This window comes from Panthera pardus, unplaced genomic scaffold (genome assembly GCF_024362965.1).
Source record: "Panthera pardus isolate Hobbes unplaced genomic scaffold, ASM2436296v1 HiC_scaffold_17, whole genome shotgun sequence".
In the NCBI taxonomy this organism is placed as follows: domain Eukaryota; kingdom Metazoa; phylum Chordata; class Mammalia; order Carnivora; family Felidae; genus Panthera; species Panthera pardus.
In genome coordinates, this window is record NW_026526732.1 from 146,551,002 (window position 1) to 146,574,923 (window position 23,922).

Sequence of the window (23,922 nt, forward strand, 5' to 3'; positions counted from 1 at the left end):
TATTTGGGGTGTGACACTGTTTTTCTTGTATCAAAGGGACAGAGCAGAACCCTGGATTATAGCCATGGGAGAAATGCAACTATGGCTGCCAACAGGGAACGAAATCCCACTCTCCCCTACCTTCAACCAGAAGGCATCTAGTCGAATATCCAAGTGTTCATCTTTCTGGCTTGAATCTTCCAGCTTGTAGATAGCTTTGAACTGCTCCAAGCTGCGGTATAAATCCAGGCAGAAGAGGTTTCCCCAGAGCAAGCTGACAGGATCCACAGTAAATGTCAGACCATTTAACTGAATGTAGAGATTGGGACAGGGAACTGGAAAGCAGAAAAAAAAGGAATCGCCATGTACAAAGTAGCACCTTGACCCTTACTTACCAGCTAAAATTCATTTTATTATGAAGAAAGCAAAGATGCATTCTCATACAAGGAAGAGTTTGTAACAAAGGTGTTCTCAACTAACTCAAACACCTACAATTCCTAACGTCAAATGAGAATATAAGCCATGGCCCCAAGGCTGGCAAATGTGAAGAGCATGAGCTAAACAGTAAGAAGTGACCAACCAGATGAGATGCTTACCTGGAAGCTCCTGATTATCGGGGAAGTAATACTCTGTGAACTCAATATGAATGGCAGAGACCTGAGTGGGTAGGTTGTGAAGTTTGCGACTACAGGAAAGGAGTGTAGATGGCTTCTTACTTGGCTGTCCAGCTGTAGAAACCTACATAATCACACACAAGTTGCTGTTAGAATCTGTACAGCATACAGAATAGAATTTCCTCAATTTCCTGAGGTTGTGTAAAGCCACTACAATCCTTCCAAAATCTGTCACAGGGAGAAGAGGTTTTTTCACACGTGTTGCAGGCATTTTCACACCTGCCTAACACCATCTGCAAGTTCATTTCTCTCAGGGGAAGGTTTGAAGTGGGGTATTCAGAGGAAACTGGGGAAATCCCAGGTCCTGATCTCAGCAGCCATGCTCAGAAAGAAACAGACCAATGTGTCAATCCACTCAGAAGTAAGGGAAGCAGCCCCTGAATTCCACGATCTTGCTCACATCTGCTGCCTGCCAGATGAACTCCTCGACCCCTTTCCAACCATGCCTCCTTGTGTCCTGGGCTTCTCACCTGGTGAATGTCCAAGTCATCCACCCGTATTACCATGCAGCTAGAACGTAAGCGATTCCATGCTGGAGGCCGAAAAGCAGCTTGTCGGCCCTGAGAGGGGCTTCTTTCAAGGGAGTTCTTTTGAGGACTGGAGAGAGAATCTAAGTAAAAACAAGAAGGTAGGAAAGATAATCGGGTACATTCAACTCTCATTATTAATAGAATTAAAAGTAAAAATCCTAAGATCGTTAAGGCTATAGGTAGGAAAGAGAGCTTAACACTGCCTAGCGCCTAGGAACTCAAAATTCATACTCTCCTTAAGACCAACGCAACAGCCTACTGAATAAAGGAGGTAACAGCTTCTCTTCTACACTGCAGCTATTCCTGAAGACAACTAAGACTCTGTAAAGAAAAAAAGTCACTGATATCTCTCCATGGGATGAGGTTGGGATAATTAGCTAGTCCAGTGCTTTATCTTCACTGGATATTCAAAGGTAACTAGCAAGAAGCTAAGCAATGGGAGTCCTCCAGCTCTTTGTAACCTACCTGCTTTCCTCCGGAAGGGAGAGTCCAGCCCCAGGTGCCAGGGAGGTTTGAGACCCGTCTCCTCATGCCACTTCTCCATTTTACTCTGAAATTCCATCACCAGCTTCTGGGCCCACTGGCCTCGGGTCTCCATGGCCTCACAGTGCCGTACCCAATGTTTGCAGCTGTCACCTATGCAACAAAGAAGCAAGAAGATTTTAGTCCAAGACCACGATCCAACATCCCAATTTTTCCCTTCCATTGGTATAGTCATAGTTCAGAATCTGATCCTGTATCCCAATGCAGATTTCTATGGGATAAGTAAAAATCATCTAGTGAGAACAACTCAAGTTCTTCTGGATTCCATATGTGATTTTTCCCTAAGGTTCCCTAAAGACCAGCTGCTGACTGTCACCATCTTTGACCATGGACTATTAGAGAGGCTCTAAAACTACTGGAAGTAGGGGCAGAACATAGAGTCGAAAGCAAAATCTCAAGCACTGCCTCTCCTCCTACTCCTTCTTTATCACTCCTAAAGAATCATTAACAGCAGACCCTGCAAGTTTCCAGAAGATGTCTTCTTCAAGAGGGCTATTCCCAACACCTCTCTGAGCTGAAATTCCTGGCACCCGCCTGCTGGGCAGTCAGGGATGAATCCAGGAATCTGTCCTCAGTACATGTGTGGCTGGGCAGCACCAGGACTGCTGCCATGCAGAACTGTCCTACCTGCCCAGTGGAAGGGGTAATAGTCAAAGGCCATCTTGCGGAAGGTAAGCTGCATTGCACCACCCATGAGTCTGTTTGCAGAGACACCTATAAAAGAAAAATAAGGATGAACAGTGGCAGAAGAAACAAAGAAGCCAAAACACCACTTTAAGTACTTAAAAATGCTCTTGAGGATCAGTTCCAAAGCCTGATTGATACACAAGTGCAATTGAAAGACCATGATGACCGGTGACTTGCAAGGCTGAGGCCCTCCTCTTCTGGTTTATAAAAATCAATAGACAAGACCCCCAAAATGTATATTGCATTATTTCTGTAAATGGCTGCCAGATTTCCAGAAAGGAAAAGACATTTCAAAACTCAGGATTCATGAATTACAGTCCTAGGTCTTCCACAGATACACTCTAAAACCCTTACCCCAAGGGTAAGATTGGTTCCCCCAAACCTAGCAATGCCAGGATTGTTCTGCCTCAACACAATACCTGGAGAGGCATAAGTCAAATTCCCCCAAAAACAGAACCCCCATTATTTCCTTTCACATCCTGGCTTCAGAGCTAATTAAGCAATCACGTACATACAAAGTACCTGAAGCAGGCTCCAGGCTCCAAGCTGTCATTGAACACTAAAACACTGTAGTAACAAGGACATTGTAAAATATGCATAGAAGATATTGTAGGTACATTGGAATTTTTAGCATTAAGTCAAATGATGTATTATGTTTACCTTGAATTTACATTTAATTCTTACTAAATGAATCAACTTTCCCTATTTCTACCTTATCTCTCCATCTATAAGAACTATTAACAAAGTAGTTAGAGTAGGAACTATTTCTCCTACATATCATATTATCTGACCTACCTTTCTATGTTCTACACTTCTATCCTATCTCTTATTAGGGTGAAGGGAAATACCATGGAATCCTCTAGGTGTAAGCTGATACACCTACAACCAGGAAGGTCATTTCCACCCAATCTAGATTTTACCACCCCAAGTTCTGAACTAATCACCATCCTACACTCGTGTTCCTGTTTCTCAACCTTTTTGTTTATTATTACTATCTCTAAGCCCATTTAGACATTTTTTCCCTAATTGCCCCCTTCTCCATAAAATTTTCATACCACAGGTATACTATATATGTTTATGTACTGTATGTGTGTTGTGGTTTTTTTAGTGTTTATTTTTGAGAGAGAGAGAGAGAGAGAGAGAGAGAGAGAGAGCGAGCACAAGCAGGGAAGGGGAAGAGAGAGGGAAACATAGAATCAGAAGCAGGCTCCAGGCTCTGAGCTATCAGCACAGAGCCCAACACAGGGCTCGAACTCACAAACTGTGAGATCATGACCTGAGCCAAAGTCAGACGCTTCACCCACTGAGCCACCCAGGCGCCCCTATGTCTGTGCTTTATACATAAAAAGGATAAGCATAAAGTTTACTCCTTTTATTCAGTGCAGGGTTATGAAAGACTAATTCTTTTAAATTAAAATTTAAATTTAAAAACTTAAAGCTATTAATTTTTAACAACTTTATAACTATATTTCCTGGAAGTTAAGCATCTGACTTTGGTTCAGTCATGATCTCACAGTTTGTGAGTTCAAGTTCGACATCAGGCTCCCCTCTGGCAGTGCAGAGCCTGCTTGGGATTCTTTCTCTCTCTCATCTCTTCTGCCCCTTCCCAGGTTGCATGTGCTCACTCTCTCTCAGATGAATAAATAAACTTAGAAATAAATAAATAAATAAATAAATAAATAACTATATTTCCTGCAAACCCTGTAATGAAATGTATTTCTTATATAAGTCATAATGTATCAAATTATATATGCAAATTAGCAATATACAGAAACACATAACAGCAATATAATCAAACTTTTAATTATTCAAAAGTATTTTTAGAAGATGGTGGAACAGCATGGAAGTTTTTTGTGTCTCGCATCCATGACATACAGCTAGACCAAGACTAAACCATCCTGCACACCCAGAAAACTGATTTGAGATTTAACACAACAATCTGTACAACCTGAACCACAGAATTCAGCAGCAGGTCCATCTATTCAATTTTCTTTTTTTTCACTATTTTCTTTTTCTTGAATACAGAAAAAGTTTTATTTTCAATTTTTATTAAAAATATTTTTCTTTAATTTTTTTTACTATATTTTTTACTTTTGTGTAAATTTTTTCAAATTCTATTTTACTTCCATCATTTTATTTTAGCCTACTTCAGTGTATTCACTTTTTCAAATTTTCAAATGGTTTCCTTTTTTTTTCTCTTTTTTGTTTCTTTTCTTTTTCTTGAATACAGAAAGAGAAAAAAATTCATTTTTATTTTTAATTTTTATCAAAAGCATTTTTAGCAAAACAAAGGAAAATTTAAATAAATTTCCTAAAATTAATGTCAGTGAACTTTTTTTTCTTAAAGTAAGCTCAAGTAAGCTCTATGACCAACATGGAGCTTGAACTCAAGACTCTGAGATCAAGAATCATATGTTCTACCTACTGAGCCAGCCAGGCACTCCTTAGCAAATTTAACTTAACTTTTGCTTGATACAAGAAGATAACTTTTAGCTTAACTAGCTGCTAGGTATTCATTCAGACTGAGTCGATATTTTTTCTTTTCAGTACTTAATTCATGATTTGCTGAATAACCTGCAGAATTAAATAATAAAATATAGGGGTGTATGGGTGGCTCAGTCAGTTGATTTCGTCTCAGGTCATACGTGATCTCACAGTTCGTGGGTTTGAGTACCGCATCATGCTCTGTGCTGACAGCATGGTGCCTGCTTGGGATTCTCTCTCTCCTTCTCTCTGTCCCTCCCTGCTTGCTCTCTATCTCTCTCTCTCCTCAAAAATAAATAAATATAAGGGGCACCTGGGTGGCTCAGTCGGTTAAGCGGCCGACTTCGGCTCAGGTCATGATCTCGCGGTCCCTGAGTTCGAGCCCGGCGTCGGGCTCTGTGCTGACAGCTCAGAGCCTGGAGCCTGTTTCGGATTCTGTGTCTCCCTCTCTCTGACTCTCCCCTGTTCATGCTCTGTCTCTCTCTGTCTCAAAAATAAATAAACGTTAAATAAATAAATAAATAAATAAATAAATAAATAAATAAATATTTAAAATAATAATAATTTTAAAATATAGACTTTTTATTTAATTCCTTTTTTAACATTTTTTGTTAATTTTTGAGAGAAAGAAAGAGACAGAGAGCGAGTGGGGGAGGGGCAGAAAGAGAGGGAGACACAGAATCTGAAGCAGGCTCCAGGCTCCGAGCCGTCAGCACAGAGCCCCATGCAGGACTCAAACCCACGAACTGCGATATCATGACCTGAGCTGAAGTCGGTCACTTAACCGACTAAGCCACCCAGGCGCCCCTATTTAATTCTTAAAGTTCAAACCACAAAAGCACTAAGGCTCAAACAGAAACAACACTGACAAGTCAGCCAACCGGCATGTGCGGGCCACCTCTTACCATATGACTTTGAGATTAAGCAATCAGTTGGGAGAAAGACCTCTAATCACAGCCATCTATTCACCACAGTTTTTAGCAGTGATCTTCCATATTTTGTGTATCTTCCATGAACTCAGTGTCAGTGCTCCTCATGTGATATCCAAGAAAACCCAAAGAAAGAAATTAAATACCAAGGACTAAAGTTTTGTCATGTAGGGATTAAGCTTTAGAAGGGTACAAACCAGTGTTATAGCTAAAATTTTTTTTCACCCCCACACTTCACCAAGGAACCAATTTTTAATGTCTAGAACAGGCAAAAATCAAGACAGAAAGTACATCAGTAGTTGCTTAGAGTTGCAAAATGGGAAGAGACAGCTAATGGGTACATGATTTCTTTCAGGGAGGACAAAAATGTTCTACAATTAGACTGTAGTGATGATGATTATACAACCCTATAAATATACTAAAACCCCCTAAGTTGTATATTCTAAATGGGCAAATTGTATGGTATGTGAATTAGATCTCAATAAAGCTGCTTAAAAGGAAAGAGTCAATTTTCATCTGCTGCTGGGTGATACCATCCCTGTTAAAAATGCATGCCCAAGGCACTGGAGGGAGAGAGTTTCATGGCAACGCTCCCTCCAATGGAGTTATTCAGACCTAAAAGAACAAGAAACTACATAGACTGAGCATATTAAAATAGGGTCTAGAATTGAAATCAAAATCAAATATAATTAGCAGTCACCAACATATTTAATTATAAATACATAATCAGATATGGGACATAAATGGTAAATAGTGTCCATAAATGACTAAAGTTCTCCAATGAGCTGTGGGATGAGGAAAGCTTGGCCTTAAGAGAGATAAAGAAAGAAAGTTTTTAGCTCACAGGCCTCATCCAGACGAAAAAGAGTTAAAAAGAAGCAAGTAAGGAGTGCCTGGGTGGCTCAGTCAACTGAGCTTCCTATTTCAGCTCAGGTCATGATCTCATGGCTCATGGGTTCAAGCCCCACACTGGGCTCACTGTTGCCAGCCTGTCAGCACAGAGCCCACTTCAGATCCTCTGTTCCCCTCTCTCTACCCCTCCCCTGCTTGTGCTCTCCCCAAAATAAAAATAAAATAAAATAAAATAAAATAAAATAAAATAAAATAAAATAAAATAAAATAAAATAAAAAAAGCGGTGACACTCTTTTCTCCATCAACCACTAACCTCTTCTCTGAATTTTTTTTAATGTTTATTTATTTTGAGAGAGAGAGAGAGAGAGAGAGAGAGAGAGAGGAGTGGGGGAGGGGCAGAGAGAGAGGGAGACACAGAATCTGAAGCAGGCTTCAGGCTCTGAGCTGTCAGCACAGAGCCTGATGTGGGGCTCAAACCCATGAACTGTGAGATCATGACCTGAGCTGAAGTTGGACTCTCAACCAACTAAGCCACTCAGGTGCCCTGCTTTTCTGAATTTTAAGAGATAGTGCTGCCCCACCTCAAGCCAAGGTGTGCCCAAGGACCCACCCAGTTTCCAATAATTTCACCTCTAATGCCACAGAATAGGTAAGTGTGTTACTCAAGGGCCCAACATCCCAGGCTATCATGTCCCTTAATGAGAAAAGAAGGTAGATGTAGCAAGGAGCCTCTAGAGCAGCACTGTCCAAAAGAATTTTCTGTGATGATGAATATCTTCTATGGTCTGTAGATTACACTGAGTACTTAAAATGTGGGTGGTGCAAATTAGGGGCTGATTTTTTCATTTTATTTTATTTTAATTTTAACAGACACACGTGGCTATTGACTACCATACTAGACAGAGAGTTTGAAAAAAATGCTATCCAACAGAAATATAACATGAGCCATAAATAATTTTAAATTTTCTAGTAGCTACATGGAAAACAGTTTTTTAAAAAGGTGAAATTAATTTTAACAATACATACAACTTAAACCAATATAATCAATATATTATCATCTCAACATATAACCAATATGAAAATAATTATCAAGGTATTCTATACTCTTTTATTCTACTACATCTTCAAAATCCCATGTGGAAATTACACTTGCAACCAATCTCAATTTGGATCAGCCAACAGTAGTCATATGTGGCTGCATATTAGACAGAACAATTCCAGAGAACTTTAGAATGCTTTCTGTGCCACCTAGTTCTCCCTTCCCTTTTCTCCCCAGATCCCAGGAGAAGAGTCAAATTCACAAGAACTGTTCCTTATTCCTTTACAGAGTCATACATCACACCTGGGTATGGCAGGTTGGAAGTTTTCTCCCTATCTAAAACTATCTCATACAAAAAGTTCTTAAATTCCAGCAAATATATTAATTTAGCTAAATAAATAAATAAATAAATAAATAAATAAATAAATAAATAAATAGGGACTGCAAGGGAGGGTAGTCATTTACATCTTAGTGTGGGTTATGGGACCTTGTCACATGAAGACGACAGTGCTAAATACTCCTCATCAAGCAAAAGGGTCAAATTCTCAATAATACACTCTTAATAAAGACCTATGAAAAGATCCAAGACAAAACAAGAGGAAAAAACCCAAAGCCTTTATAGTAACACTTGGAAGAAACAACCAAACAAAACAATAATCGTTTTAGCAAAGAACTTCCAAAATAAGTGGGTGGCTAACCAGTGAGCAATTTATTTCTTGTGGTCGCAAAAGCAATCTTTATGTTGTCACTGCTCCTCTCAGCTCTCTCAGAGTGGGAGTAGACAGGGACTGAAGTCACTTCAACACCACAGAACAGCAAAGCAAGAAAGATAATGCTGCTTGGTGCCCCAGGAAGAAAAGGTAAGTTCCCCCAAGGAAACTGAGTCTAGGGGTCATTAAAGAGGCAGACATTAACCCTCAGAAAGGATACAGCAGCACAAGAAAAATCTACCATATGAGAGTATCTAAAGCCAAGAGCTGGTGCAAAGGGGAGTATAAAGGAAATACAGGCAGAGTATTAAAGGAAGAGGCAGCAAAGGAATAATAATACTGAGCATGTGCCTATAATTAAGGTCTTCCAATTCAGTGTATTATTTCATTTGAGCCTGACAACAACCAATGAGGTAAACGAGTAAGATATGATTTAACTCAAGTTCACAAATGATGAAACTCAAAGAGGTTAAGCAAGAGGCTAAGTGATTTCCCCAAGACTCATGAAGACAAAATGAGTCAATTCCTTTTTCATTTTGAATAAAACATATACGTGTATGTAATACCAATGGCCCTAATGAATGTAAAAGCATGACGAGAATACAACATAACCTCTCTGCTTGGGAAGAGGGCATTTACACATAAAAATTATTTAAATTGACTCAAAAATCTGAAAATTCTGGGGTTTCCTATACTTGAATTTTCTTTCCTAATAGCTTCTATCAGTGGTCAGCATTGGCCAAGGGACACTGGGGAGAAAAGAAAGTATACAATGCTTGAGCTCTACCCTTGAAGATTCTGACTTAGGGAGGTCTAGGAATAGCATGGCACCTGTATTTTATTAAGTATTGCAGGTGGTCCTGCTGCCTTAAGGCTAAAGAGTACTACCTCACACCAACAAAAACAGAGATGCCACAGAGGCTGAGGCTCAAGGAATGCCCTGATTAAGGGAAGCCAACCAAAGTGCTCCATGGCATCTTGAAAAGAGCCTTCCATCCCGAAGCTTTGTCCAGAGCTGAAGGCAGTGATGGACCACCCAGCCCAGGCTCAGGCCAAACAGGGTACCTGGCTCCCGAGACTGGCTATCGTCACAAATGTGCAGGTCCAGGCGGGAGATGAGCAGATGGTAGGAGGACTCTTTCACATCAAATTTCTCAAAGTACTGGCTGAGGCGGCTGCTGCTGCTGTTGCTGCTGCCTTGGCTGGCACCAAACGCCTGGGCCCAGGACTGCTGGGCACTGGGAGCAGGTGGAGTGATCTATATGTGACAGAGAGAAAAATAAGAAGTCCAAACCCAGGCAGGCTCCTCACAAGCTTTCTTAAGCTTTATTTCAGTCTGAAGAAAACCACATTTTAGCAAGATGACTCTTCCCTTTCGTAAGTGTTCACCTGGTAGCTCACGTAGGTCTGTCCCACCTAAATAACCCAAACTGCAAAAAGCCTAATTATAATTAGTGTGGTAATTGTCAGAGTTCTGTTCTCAGTTTGAATTGCCCCCCAAGCTTTGACCCCCCCAGGACTTAGCTCACTGATGCCAAAACACCTCCTACAGGAAGTCTTTCTTAAATGACCCCTTTCGGTCTGTGTAGTTAGATGCCTCTTCTTTGTGCTCTCATGGCACAGTGTCTACCTTTATACACATCATGTTGTAATAGCTTGTTGACAGTAAGTATTTTAAGACAGTGAAAGCTCCAAGGACAAAAACAAGAAGTTTATTATACTCTCCCTTTCCAGTGGCCAGCACTATGTAATAAGCTAACACACTGGAGGCACCCAATGAACAGAATAAATAAATAAATCAGACACACAAACAAAACCTATGCACATCTAGAAGTAAATGAAAAATGCTCCAAATAAGCCTAGTAAAGTCTAGACTCCACCTATGTTGATATGAATTAGGTCTGGCCTACCATCTCCCTAGCCCCACGCCTCTAACCTGTACAGGTTCAGGGGCCAGGCTCTTCCTCTGCTGGGCTGACTTCTCCATGGCCTCACTCAGCGACTCTGCATACTTCATCATAGCCTTGAGCTGTGAGTCAGTCAGCACCCAGAGCAGATCATCCAACAGGAACATCAGCTTGGAGGCTACCACATTGCAATCTTTGGTCTGAAGGAGACACACAGAACATGAAGTTCAACATCTTGTATTATTCCAACTCAAAGTGACTCTTGCCCAGTCAACTTCAGAAATGGCTTTTAATCCCCAGAACATGAAAGGAAAGCAACAACCACTGTGGAGAGTCCATTTCTTACAAAGCTACTAATGTTTTCTGCAATTAACAAGAAGCAGGAAAAGTGAACTGCTAGGTGCCTAGGTCCATGTCCCTGTATATGGGTAAAAACTGTGGTTTCCAAAATACAGATGACAAGGAGGTGGAAATGTTCACAGAAATGTTCTGTGCAACACTAAATTACAGGCCTGTCCTTTTCAATTGTCATTCCTAGAGCCAGTAACATTCCAAGAGAGAATACCAACTCCCAGGATGTGTAGGAGAATAAAACATGGAAGTTTTCATGAGGGCAGAAAATATACTCACTCTTCTTTTGAGGGCTATTTGGATCCTGCCTTGGTTGGTAATAAGCCTCAATGGAGTGGTGACTGGATCCTGATCACCATTGTCGGTAGCATCTGCCTCGATTCGAAGTGTTTGCCAAGTTATTTCCTTAAATGTTAAAACCTGGAAGGAGAGAGAGTAAATTCCCTTAATTCTGTGGATGAAATTAACCAAGAGGCAGTAAGTCCAAGGGGGAAAAGACTGGCAAAGCAGAAACCCCCACCATTCTCGGTTGGGATCCCACCAATAGAATGCAGCGGAACAGAGATCCCTAAGTGAGGAAAGGATGCAGCAGTAACACTGGACAGAAGGGCTTCTTGGGTTCACAGGAATAAGGGCAATATCTGAGGAAATCCCCAAAGCAGGAACAGTATCCTTTAAAAAGAAGTCCTATTCTGGATCTCCCCATTCTCTTCTCTTGCAATACTAGGGTTGTCACCTCTCCTCGGCGGGGGTCAGTGATGCGGGTGAGGCGGAGGTCACTCTGCTGCCAGTTGGGGTTGACACTGTAGCCCTGGAGCTGCCACAATTCAAAAGAAGCGTGGAAGGCCTTGGAGTGAATCTTGATGGTGATGGAATTGACGATGATGAACATTCCCTCCACCACCTTCTCGGCAAAGCCATACTCACTACAACAAATGAGGCAGACCAATGTTCAGAATCATGTGAGAGTCTGTGCGCACTCTGTGCTGGAAGACATCAGACAAGATTATTAACAGTGTCTCTCTTTGGGTGCTAGAACTGTGGATGGTTTCTTTCTTTCTTTCTCTTTTCATATATATATATGAAATGATGACATACTATATGGTTACATTTACATAACTTTAAAACTAGGGAAACTAATGTATGGTGTTACAAATCACAATGAAAGTGATCCTTGGGGGTGGATATAACTAGAAAGGCCACAGGAGACTTCTAGGATTCTGGAAGTTAGTAGTCTGTTTCTTGATGTGTTAACTTTGTAAAGAATCACTCAACTATTATATACACATGATTTGTATTCTTCAATATGGTACACTTCAATATAATTTACCAAAAAACTACACTGAAACACCATGTGTCATCTATTAGATTAGGCAAAAATCCTATAGCCTGACAATATTCTCTATTGACAAGTCTCTGGAAAAACAAGAACTAGTACACAATGCTGATGGGAACATAAAATTATATCCTTATAGAAGGTAATTCAGCAATTACTATTAAAATTATACATACATTTTCCCTTTAACCCACGAGTCCCACTTCTAGGAATCTATCCCAAAATATGCTGGCAAAAAAGGGAGAAACACCCCAAATGTCCCTCAACTGATGAACGGATAAATCAAATGTGGTATATCTATCCATACAATAAAATATTATTTGCCCACAAGAAGGAATAAAGTAGTGATAGTGCTAAAATACATCTAAACCTTGAAAATATTATGCTAAGTGAAAGAAGCCAGCTATAAGAGACTACAGAGTAAATGATTCCATTTATAGGATGATCAGAATGATGATCAGAATAGATACAGAAAGTAGATTAATGGTCACCTAGGACTAAGGCAAGGGACAATGAGGAGTGACTGCTAATAGGTAGTATGGGGTTTGTTTGGGTGATTAAAATGTTCTAAAATTGATTGTGGTTATAGTTGTACAACCTGGTGTAAATTCTAAAAACAATTGAACCATACACTTCAAATGGATGAATTCTATGGTATGTGAATTATATTTCAATAAAATGGTTTTTAAAATATGTTGGAAGGGGCACCTGGGTGGCTCAGTCAGTTAAGCTTCCGGCTCTTGGTTTAGGCTCAGGTCATGATCTCATGGTTTGTGGGTTTGAGCCCCATGTTGGGCTCCACACTGCCAGCATGGCGCTTGCCTGCAATTCTTTCTTCCTCTGTCTCTCTGCCCCTCCCCGGCTCTCTCTCTCTCAAAATAAATAAATAAGTTAAAAAAAAATAGAGTTAAAATATGCTGGAAAAATACTAAGTGACTCACGAACAAGGTCATTTATTGCTGCACTATTTGTAACAGCAAGAAAACTACAAATAATTCAAATATCTATCAATAGAGAACAGGCTATAGAAACTACGATGCCTCCTGAAAATATTTTGAGTATTCTGTAGATTCAGAAAGGAATGGGGCAGGGGTTGGTGCCTGGCTGGCTCAGATGGCAGAACATGCAACTCTTGATCTCGGGTCATGAATTCAAGCCCCACACTGGGCATAAAGCCTGCTTTAAAAAAAAAAAAAAAGGAATAAGGAACGTTGCTCTATATACTTCTATAGACTGATCTCCAGGATATGTTTTTAAAAGAAAAAACCAATGTGGAAAGTGTTTATGGTACACGGTATTTTATGTAAAAAAGGGGACAACACAAACATACATACGTATAACGTATCTTGTTTTATGGTTTTAACTTTGGAACTTTAACTTTTTATTTTATATAATTAAAAAATAAATTTAAAAACAATTTAAAAATTTTAAACAAACTGATATTAAATTCCTGGAAGACAGCATAAGAGAAAACCTCGATGACCTTAGGTACAGCAATGACTTTATTTATTTTTTGGAAGAGTTCAAGTGGGGAAGGAGAAGAGAGAGGGGGACAGGGGATCCAAAGTGGGCTCTGTGCTGACAGGTTGACAGCAGCAAGCCCGATGTGGGGCTCAAACTCACAAACTGTGAGATCAATGACCTGAGCCGAAGTCAGATGCTCAACCAACTGAACCACTCAGGTGCCCCAAAAAGGTTGTTTTTTAAATGTTTATTTATTTGTTTTTGGGAGTGAGAAAGCGGGGGAGGGGCAGAGAGAGGGGAAAGGCGGGTGGGGAGAGTCTCTGCTATCAGCGCAGAGACCAACGGGGGGGCTTGAACTCACTAACCGTGAGATCATGACTTGAGCCAAAACCAAGAGTCAGACACTCAAGCAACTGAGCTATCCAGGCACCCCAAAAGCTTTTGTTTTTTAGTAAAAGTTGATATGGAACAGTTAATATATTGGAAATAATAGGGCCATTAGCAACTAACCTCTGTCCTGAAGCGAGGGCAATGGGAGACTGTCCATTGGGGGGCCGAGGCTCCTCACATGTCTTCATCTCCACCTCTACCTTATCCAGACACTGAAATAAAAGCCACGAAGAGCTAAGCATCTGCACAAAAACCCACACAGCACACGCTGCGGATTACCCATCTCTATACTCTAATGCCTAGTTGAGTGCTGTGCCCACAGTGGGCACACATTAAATGTCTGTCGAATGAATAAACAAACTGAAATGCAAAGAGAGGCCTCATCTTCCCTCTTCCATGTCCATTAGCAGCAGAACTCCATGACAAGTATGGGATTAGCTCATAGCAGAAAACTAAAACATAAATCCAAGTTACAGAGATTACTATTCCTGGAGATTCCACTCTTTGAGTAAAGGCATGCATGGATCAGGGCTTTCACTGATGAAGGGCTTTCAGTTGATAATCACCCGACAGTCAACATCAACTACATTTCTCATTTTTCCTCTGTCAGGATTCCAAAGGAAATGTAAAAGTAGAACCTGGGTAGCAAATTTGTTATAAAAAACAAAAAGCAAAACAAGCAACTCAGGACTCCTGGGTCTTGTGTCTCAATGTTAACATTATACCTCATAGCAATACCAGAATAAGCCCAGACAGTAGTCACTCTGTCTGAGAGAGAAGCTGACAAGCCAGAAAGAGCAATCATCACTCCCAAAAAGGATAGCCTATCAGGTCTCCTCCCCATCTTCTCTCAGATCTTTTAAAACCTGACCCCAGCCATCCCCATGTGATTACTTGCAATCAAGAAAAGCCATTACCAAGCATATGGGATGTGTCTTCAACTTTGTCCACTGGATCTGAAAGAAGAAAGCAAAGACTCAGGGCTGTGGGAGCTGTCCCTCAATAAAGCATGCCTGTTGGCCAAGGACAGCAACAGCACTCTGACCCCCATTCTCACCCGGATGGAGGCCCTGTTGCAGTAGACCCGAGTGATGGCTAACCAGGTGGGTAGCTCCAGCACATTCTGTAGAACCTCTTCATCTAGCTCCAGGTTCGTCAGCTGACCCTCCCCTTTCAGAGTGCTCAAATTGATTTTGTCTGGGGAAAGATTTTTGGTGAACCTGAAAAAAGTAAAAATAAGAAGGTATTATTTCTATGGAAATCCACTAAATGGGCATTATAGCCAACAACGCTTTTTAGTTTGGAGAAAAGAGAAAGTTAAAGAACAAATGTTGACTAATGACCACACTGTCTCTATGCCAAGTAAGATGTTAGGTGAGACCTATCATTCTACTCATGATTGTATCACCTTTCTACTCAAGTGATTCTGGAGAAATGGCTATAGCAGTGGCAATATAGACCTTTGATATTTCTGAATCCCCACATAAAAACAAAGCAACTAGATAGCAACACCAGAAGCCCACGGATAACACTTATAACAAAACTAGAAGACAAAGCAGCCTCATAAACCCCCACATAAAGCAAGAGGGAAAAAGCATCAATAGCCACAAGACATATGTGCTATAAGCAGCTGTGAAAATCAACATGAAAGCAATAAGGCATCTGACAAACCAAAGAACAGAACTACAAGACAATCAAGTTTTAAATGAAAAGCAACGTGGGCCAATTTGATCATAGCAGTTGAAACTAGTGGGGTGTAGTCAACTGCAAGGGGTCCCCAGTGAGGTCCAAAGGACCTGGAGCAGGCTAGCCCTATAAACTCAGGAAACTAATCAAGGTTCCTTCTTAGGACACAGCACCCATGTTGAAAAGAAACTGTTGGGAGAGGAATCCAAACTGAGCAAGATAGGGAAAACAAATGAAGAAAAGAGATTGTACAAACAAAAGTGGGGGCGGGGCTGGGTGGAGAGTAGACAGACCAGGATATCTCAGAAAGCAAATTATATTTCTAACACTACTTGAAACAGACGAGGGAGCTCTATGAAGTTAGAATGTGAGACGGGGGCGCCTGGGTGGCTCAGTCGGTTAAGCGTCCAACTCTTGATTTTGGCTCAGGTTGTGGTTGGTGGGATCACGCTGCAGGTCAGGCTTTGCGCTGACAGCACAAAGCCTGCTTGGGATTCTCTCTCTGCCCCTCCTTCCCCACCCCCCTCTCAAAAATAAACTTCTTTTTAAAAAATGGTAAATTAAAAAAAAAATGTGAATGGTAATAGGCTAATTGTTGGCTTGTTAAGTATAGTCAAATGAAACCCCAGACCCTTACACATCCCTTTACTCATGTGACAAAAGAACAACCCCCTCACCTATAGTCCTGCCAAAGTAAATGAACCTAAATCTCATCATGCTACTAGGTCCAGTTGCGAATTTGCAGGAAATACAGAGGACAGAGAAAAAACGCTGAACTGCACCATAAGCGTGCAATCAGCAAAATACAGACCATAGGAAACTCTACAGGTCAAGTGGCCTGGACATAATTCACACAGGCCAGTCTTCTCATTATTCCATGCTCACTGTCTCCAGTCTGCTCACGTGTTCTTGCCACCCCTTTCCTGGAGCATCATCATCACAGTCTGCCATGCCAGGCCCAATGCAAGACTTCTCACTGAGGCTTTCCTTCCCCAACTGCTGCAACTCATATTAAACTTCTTTTTTCTACATCTCTAGAATCTGTTATACACATTTAAGTCATAATTATGGAGGGTCTTAGGATGTTCTCTAATTCTCCCATATGTAACCACCCCTGTGTAATTAGATGTGAAGCCTTGTGAGGTCAGAGGCTTGGTCTTAGCCATGCCTCCTAATCAAAATGGTTACCTGACATACGCACACACCTCTCAGCTAACTATCCTGCTGCCTAACTACTCCCAGTTCCCTTCTCATCTTTTTGGTTAGATCAACTTAAGGGCAGTTCCTCACAGCATATCCGTCTTTCCTGTATGACAAACTGTCTAGATGAATCTCATCCCTGTAATTCTCACTGTTGCTGCCTCTGAGTCACTATTTTCCACCTCAATAATAGATTGTATCTTGCCCTCCATCCATAACTACACTTGGCCCTTATACATATTAGATGCTAATAACTGACTTCAGAGTTACATATTATTTACCAACTTTTATTTGTTCATATACATCCTTTCCTTTTACTAAGGTGTATTTTAGTGTTTTTGGTTTTCAAACCAAAACTATAACATCATGATGTGCATGAGTTTTATCTTCACAATTTTTTTCTACAGTGACTAAAATGGTACTATATAAAAAGACTCTTTAACAATTTTTAAATGATAGTTAAAAATTTTTAGAAGTTTATAAACATGCAAAAAAAAAAGTACTATATGATAATTAGAGATTCATAGGAATCAATGGCATGATAACAAATTCAGGAAACTGCTTACCTGTGAGACAGGGGAGGGTTCCACAGTCAGCTGCAACTATATAAATACTTATTTCTCACATTCTGTATAAATACTTATTTCTCACATTGGGAGGTGACTGTATGGGAGGTGAGCGTATGGCTATATTACTCTTTATATATTTTTGTATGGCAAATATTTCATAGTAATTCTTTCTAAGATTTCTATCAATTACCTAGTGTATGTACTTACTGTTTGAAGCGCTACTCCTCCATGGGTCTCTCACACTCCTACATGTCTTGCTGAGTATACCAAAAACACATGATCCTGACCACTCCTTACCTGGGCCACTTCTCAGGACTGGGTTTGCAAAGATCAGCTTTGAGGGATGAAGTAATGTGCCCCACCCTAGGACAAAGAGCAGGCTTGCTTACCACTTACTTCAGTGTTCCATTCCTATAAAATATCTGCAAGCATCCATCTGGGTCCGTTTGTGTCACTCCCATGGGACACGAGGGGATAAGGGGGAACTAATGCAAACATTTGCTTATGCTGCTTGCAGGGCTGTGAGTAATAAAGTCTTCTACCTCTGATCTAGGAGTATCATGTGTTCTGTCAGCATCCATAAACTACAACAAGCTCATTATTAGCTTTTAAATAGGGAAAATTAAAATTCTATACCCGTAGACATACTTTTACTGATTTTAATTCACAAAAAATGTTTAGTCAACATTTACTGGGTATGAACCAATGTTAGTCTCTGAACCCAAAAGACAAGCTTTCTACAATGGCTCCTATCATCTGAAAACTAACTTGCTACAGAGGGAAAGAGAATTTCTCTTTTCCTTCAAGGAATGGCTACCTATAAGGAAATAGGACTGGGGTGTGAAAGAAAAGAAAGAACATCTTACACACTTCCACTACATAAAACAAGAATAACAACAACTGAAACTAAAGGAAGATACACAGTGCATGCCCCTTAGGGACTTGGAGGAAACACAGTCCTGTGGGAAGGAAAGAACACAGAAACAGAACTTAACATTATTTGTAACCACTAGGTACAGGCAGGCTTTCTTTTTCAAGTCCTTTATATTTAAACAAGATACTACAATGATTTTTTCCTAGCAACACTTCCTCTACTCTTAAGTATTCAGGAAAGCCACATCAGCTCCGAAATTGGGGTGAGTAACCCTTCAGAAGTATTAGTCTTAAAGATAAGAATTTTTGAAGATAAAAAAAATTAGTTTTAAAGACTGTAACTGTACGTGTCCTCTTTTCCCCAGATTGTGATAAGACCCTACCTCTCTGCCTCAACTGAGAATCATAGTAGGTGTGAGACACTGTCAGAGATGGGAGTCAGGACCCCTTCAATATGCAGGAGAGAACAGGCTGAGAGTCACTAAAATAAGCTATTTCCCTTATGATAAAAATCTCTCTAAAAACAGGAGGAACATACTTTGAATAAAATGAAACAACCACAGTCAACAATGAGTTACACACATGCTAACGTTGACATTCTCAAAGTGGTTACACTGAACAGGCAACCTGTACCTAATTTCTACATTGTGTTCTATGCAAAATCTAACTCCATTTACAGCTCCATATAAAAAAATACATGTCATTTTTCCAGTCGTGAATAAAAAAGTATGAGACTTGTGTTACATTTCACCCTAACTTTGCCAGGATTTAGGGCAATTGTGTCTCAAACTATGGTCCTGTGATCAAATGGGTAGAATCACCACGGTGTATGTTTATTTTAACATGTAGATTATTGGGCCACACTCCAGATATGCTGATTCACAATGGGGAGGAGAGTAAGGAATCAGCATTTTACAAACTCAGGGTGATTCTTCTGTTCTCTAAAGTTTGAGAATGGTTTAATTTGAATGGTTTAACAGTTAATCAGTTAAAGTGATTGAAGGCAGGGAAAATGAGAGGTTCAAGATAGAAAAGAGATGCATAAATCCATTCTTCCAGAACAGAGAAGTTTTTAAATTCTATTCTTATCATGGCTTGGTGTTTAAGAGCACAGGCTTTAGGGTTAGACTTGGGCTCAAAATCTGGCTCTCTCACTAATGCTGTGACTTTAGGCAAACTGTTCAACCAACTTCACAGGACTGGTGGAATTAACAGAGCTAACTAACATACACTAAATATCCGGCATTTGTTAAGTGCTCAATAAAAAGTAATCAGTATTATTTGTGGATTCCACTGCTGCCTTTAGAAAAGGATTACATTATTATCTTAAAAAATAGATTCAGGAGGCCTGGATTATAATCCTAGGGTTCAAGCTGTCTTCAAGAGACAACCCCTCAGGTCTCTTTCTAGCTCAATGTATCCTCCTCCATTCCCAGTATGCCTATTTCTATCCTTTCCACCCAGGCGTCTACAAATTGAAATCTGAACAAGGTTAAAACTGAATTAATCTTCCTCAGAAAGCCTTTCCAGAGTCCCCACTCTGGCTCCAAGAATAGATTTTCATCCTTTGTCCCTCCAGTACTACTGGGTCACAAGAGAACTGAGGACATGGAACAAAGTTATCAATTAATCTAGTCAAAATCAAGCTTGTAAAGGCAAGACCAACCAATTGAAAACAACAGGTGTATAGGTGATAATCAGCAGAGTTCTATGAACTTTGTAGCCATGTCATCTGGCAAATGACAGCACTGACTTCTTCAGGGAAGTTCTATAGAGAACCCTGTGCTCATTTTATCCTGATAGTAACCAGGTGGACTTATCTTGGAAATGACTACAAGTGTATGAACATCAGGCAGCCAGGACTAGAGACTAATCTTAGTGAGGACTGGTCATCAGACTCTTGGCATACTGCCCTCATCAACAGCACCAACACAGAGGAACAACGGGAAAAGCACAAAACCCAGAAGAACCTGTCTTCCTAGATGAGGCCCCAGAGGAAAAGTGATCGCTCATATTTCCAGGTAGGGTACAGAAGAATAAGCAAGTGAGAGGATAAACTTCCTTTTATTATATAATTTTGGTTATCAGAGTGGAGAATCTCTCTACAGAGATTACATGCAGGTCTGCTGGACCACCAATGGCTGTTCTCCCCTAAGAGTAATAATAAATTTGTCAATTTACTTTTATGATTCAACAAAAAGTGGGTATCACCTTATTAGCTTCTCAAAAAAGGCAGTAAGAATTCCTCAACTGATTTTGACCGCATTTTACAGTAATAACAAAGAATAGGTAAAATGGTAATCCACGAGGACGGTTGTGGAGGAGGATTGTGGAGGTTTGCTCAAACAAGGAAACCAGATCTGAATCTGATCTGAAACCACTTTATTCAGTATCTGTGTTCCTAACTGAGGATGATATCTCTGATTCCAGGGTTGCTGAAAAGGCTAATGGAAGCCTGCTATTCCACTTTAAGTATGTGGGGAAACATTTTCTGGCCATCTGTTACTGTTACAGAGCATAGAAGCTAAGATGAAATCAAGTTGGAAAAGATCTTGATCAGGTTTCATTTCTGCCAGAGGATTGCAATCTGCCAAAGAGACAACAGAGAAACATTCTCAGATATCTTTGTGAAAATGTACCACAATGTTAGAAGTGAGAATTCTTAGATTTTTAGATTCACAGAATTTCAGAGTAGAAGGCATCTTAAATAATAATTCAGACCAAATCTATAATTTGCAAATGGCCAGAAAGTTAAATGACTTTCCCAAGAGTCATAGCTAGCCAGTGGTTAACCTGGGACTAAGTAAATGGCAGAAATGAGACTTAACTCAGCATTCGGTCAACTCTCCCACTACCCTGTACCCTGTAATTCAGTACTTTTATTGCTGATAATACAGTCAATAAGTTGCAATAATCAGTCTGCTTCAGGTCCCAAAGAAATCGAAACCCCACAAAAGCAAATATGCCTGTAAATATGCTTTGCTTCCTTCACTATTTTTTTCCACTAAGGTGATCACAGCCCAGGCCTTGGTTTCTAAGCTTCCTAAGCAAATCCATACCAAAGTATTTTCACTGCTCAGCCACACCACAGGCATGACTTTCAGCAAAAATATAACACATCAAGCTGTGGACCCCCAAATCATCTAAACAAAATATCTCAATCATTGAAGTAGTTAACATTAGTCTACTCTGGACCATGTGATAGAATATACCATTCAATCTTAGAGGTTTGTCCTAATAGGTTTTACTCCCAAAACTGCTACATGAATGGATATATGCTTTTCTTAGAAGAAAATTCTCTCTCCTTCTGGATTTTTGTTTCCAATATTGGGTTTTTTAAATTGTTTTTGTGTTATTTAAGGTGCAATTTATATACAGCTTTTTTTTTTTAATTTATTTTGAGGGGGTGGGGGAGGGGAGAGGCACAGAGAGAGAGAGAGAGGGAAAGAAAGAGAATCCCAAGCAGGCTCCATGCTCTCAGCGCAGAGCCCAACATGGGGCTCAAACTCACAAACCATGAGATCATAACCTGAGCCAAGCTCAAAAGTCAGATGCTTAACCAACTGAGCCACCCAGGTGCCCCTACAGTAGCTTATTTCTGAACTTTCTATTTTGTTCCACTGGTCTACTTATCCTTATGCCAATACCACACTGGCCATATTATGGTAGGTTCATTTTAAGTCTTAAAAGTAGTATAAATCTCATTTTGCTTTTTCCCCCCAAGATTATTTTAGTCATTCTAGGTCTTTTACACTTCCATACAAATTTTTAAGTCAGCCTGCCAATTTCTGTAGGATGGAGGAAAAAAACACCTGTTGAAATTCTGATTGGGACTGCATAGCTCAACTGGGGGAGATCTGACATATTAGCAAAGATGAGTCAGTGTATCCTTGAAGACGGTATATAACCAAGGGATGGCATATTTATTTGGGTGGTCTTTAACTTCTCCAGGCAACATTTTCTAGTTTTCAGGTATACACCTTTTTTTCAATTTATGTGTGTATTTTATATTTTTGAATTATAAAGGAAACTTTAAAAATTTTTCTAGTTGTTTGCTGCTAGAAGACAGAAGTAAAAGTGTTTTTTCATATTGATTTTGGTTTTTTTAAAAGATTTTTTTAAGTAGTCTCTACACCCAACATGGAGCTCAAGCTTACTCTGAGATCAAGAGTCCCACACTCCACCAACTGAGCCAGCCAGGTGTCACTGTATTTGACTTTATATCCTACAACCTTACTAAATTCAATTATTCGCTCTAATGGTTGTTTTGTAGGTTCTTTAGGATTTTCTATGTAAACAATTATATCTGTGGAATAGAGACAGCTTTACTTCTTCATTTCCAATCTCTGTGAAAACTGGTATTTATATATTGTTCCTATACATTGCTAGTATAGTTCTAATACTTGCTAGTATTAATACTAGCTAGTACTAATACTTGCTAGCAAGTTCTAATACTTGCTAGCAAGTTCTAATACTTGCTAGTCCTATGCTTGCTAGTATAGTTCTAATAACTAGTTCTAATAACTTTCTAGTTATTAGAACTTACTAGTTCTAATAACTTTTTTTTTAAGAGGCCGAAAGAGTTCTACAAAGACATTCACATAGTCTGCAACATCTTTGTCAGTTTTCTGTTACCAAGATTATGATAGACATATTAAACAAGATGGGAAGTGTTTTCCTTCTCTATTTCCCAAAATAATTTGTGTTAAATGGGTTCTATTTCTTACTTAAGTGTTCAACACAAATCATCAATAAAACCATCTGGACCTGGAGTTTTCTTTGTAAAATAAAGTTTTGATAACAAATGCAATTTCGTTAGTAGACATTGGGCTACTCAGATACTCTACTTCATAGTCAATTCTGCTAAGTTACGTTTTTCAAATAATTACGTGCACTTCATCTAAGTTGTTGAGTTTTTTGACAACAGATATTAATAATCCCTTAATACCTTTTAACACCTGTAAGATCTATATCCCCTCTTTCATCCCTGATAGTATTCATGACTTCTTTTTCTTGGTCAGTTTCACTAACAGTTAATTTTAATGATCTTTAAAAAAAAAAAAAAAACTTTTGTCTTTATTAATTTTCTCTATTTTGTCCTATATTCAATGTCAGTGATTTCTACTGTTTTTCCTTTATTCTACTTACTTGGGTTTATTACGTTCATCATTTTCTAGCATCTTAAGTTGGAAACCTCATTCACTGATTTTTAAACTTTTCTCTAATATAAGCATTTAAACCTATATGTTTCCTAGTATTCACTTTATTTGCTATATCCCACAAGTTTTGATATGTTGAATTTCATTGCCAACTAGCTAACATTTTCTAATCTGTTTTACAAAATGATTTCTTTCACCATGAGTTATTTAGAAATGTATTTTAAATATTCCAAATTTGCAGGACTTTTCTAGTGATCTTATTTTTTATTGATTTTTAACTTAATGCCATTGTAGTTAGAGAATATACTATGTAAGTTTTCAATATTTTGAAATTTGTTGAGACATATTTTATAGTTTAATGTATGGTCTATTTTGGTAAACATTTCCTGTGCACCTGAAAAGAATATTGTTGTTCTCCAGTTGTGTTATGTATAGTGTTCTATAAATGTCAATTAGGCAAGGCAATGCATAACATTATTCAGATCTTCTATATCTATATTGATATTTTTCAAGTTGTTCTATCAACTACTGAGGGAGGAGTATTAAAAACATCCAACTA

General features: G+C 39.4%; 1 protein-coding gene across 1 annotated transcript in view; it reads right to left on the reverse strand.

The window, feature by feature from the left end:
• Positions 1-23,922, reverse strand: part of BLTP3A (bridge-like lipid transfer protein family member 3A) — a 59,328-nt gene that overhangs the window by 16,998 nt on the left and 18,408 nt on the right. The window contains exons 2-13 of the mRNA XM_019456825.2: positions 14,934-15,096; positions 14,794-14,832; positions 13,997-14,088; positions 11,423-11,612; positions 10,966-11,106; positions 10,365-10,535; positions 9,494-9,686; positions 2,354-2,440; positions 1,649-1,819; positions 1,124-1,263; positions 576-717; positions 121-314 (exon numbers count right to left, since the gene is read on the reverse strand). Coding sequence (XP_019312370.1) covers positions 121-314; positions 576-717; positions 1,124-1,263; positions 1,649-1,819; positions 2,354-2,440; positions 9,494-9,686; positions 10,365-10,535; positions 10,966-11,106; positions 11,423-11,612; positions 13,997-14,088; positions 14,794-14,832; positions 14,934-15,096 — 1,723 coding nt within the window. The remainder of the gene's footprint in view (positions 1-120; positions 315-575; positions 718-1,123; positions 1,264-1,648; positions 1,820-2,353; positions 2,441-9,493; positions 9,687-10,364; positions 10,536-10,965; positions 11,107-11,422; positions 11,613-13,996; positions 14,089-14,793; positions 14,833-14,933; positions 15,097-23,922) is intronic.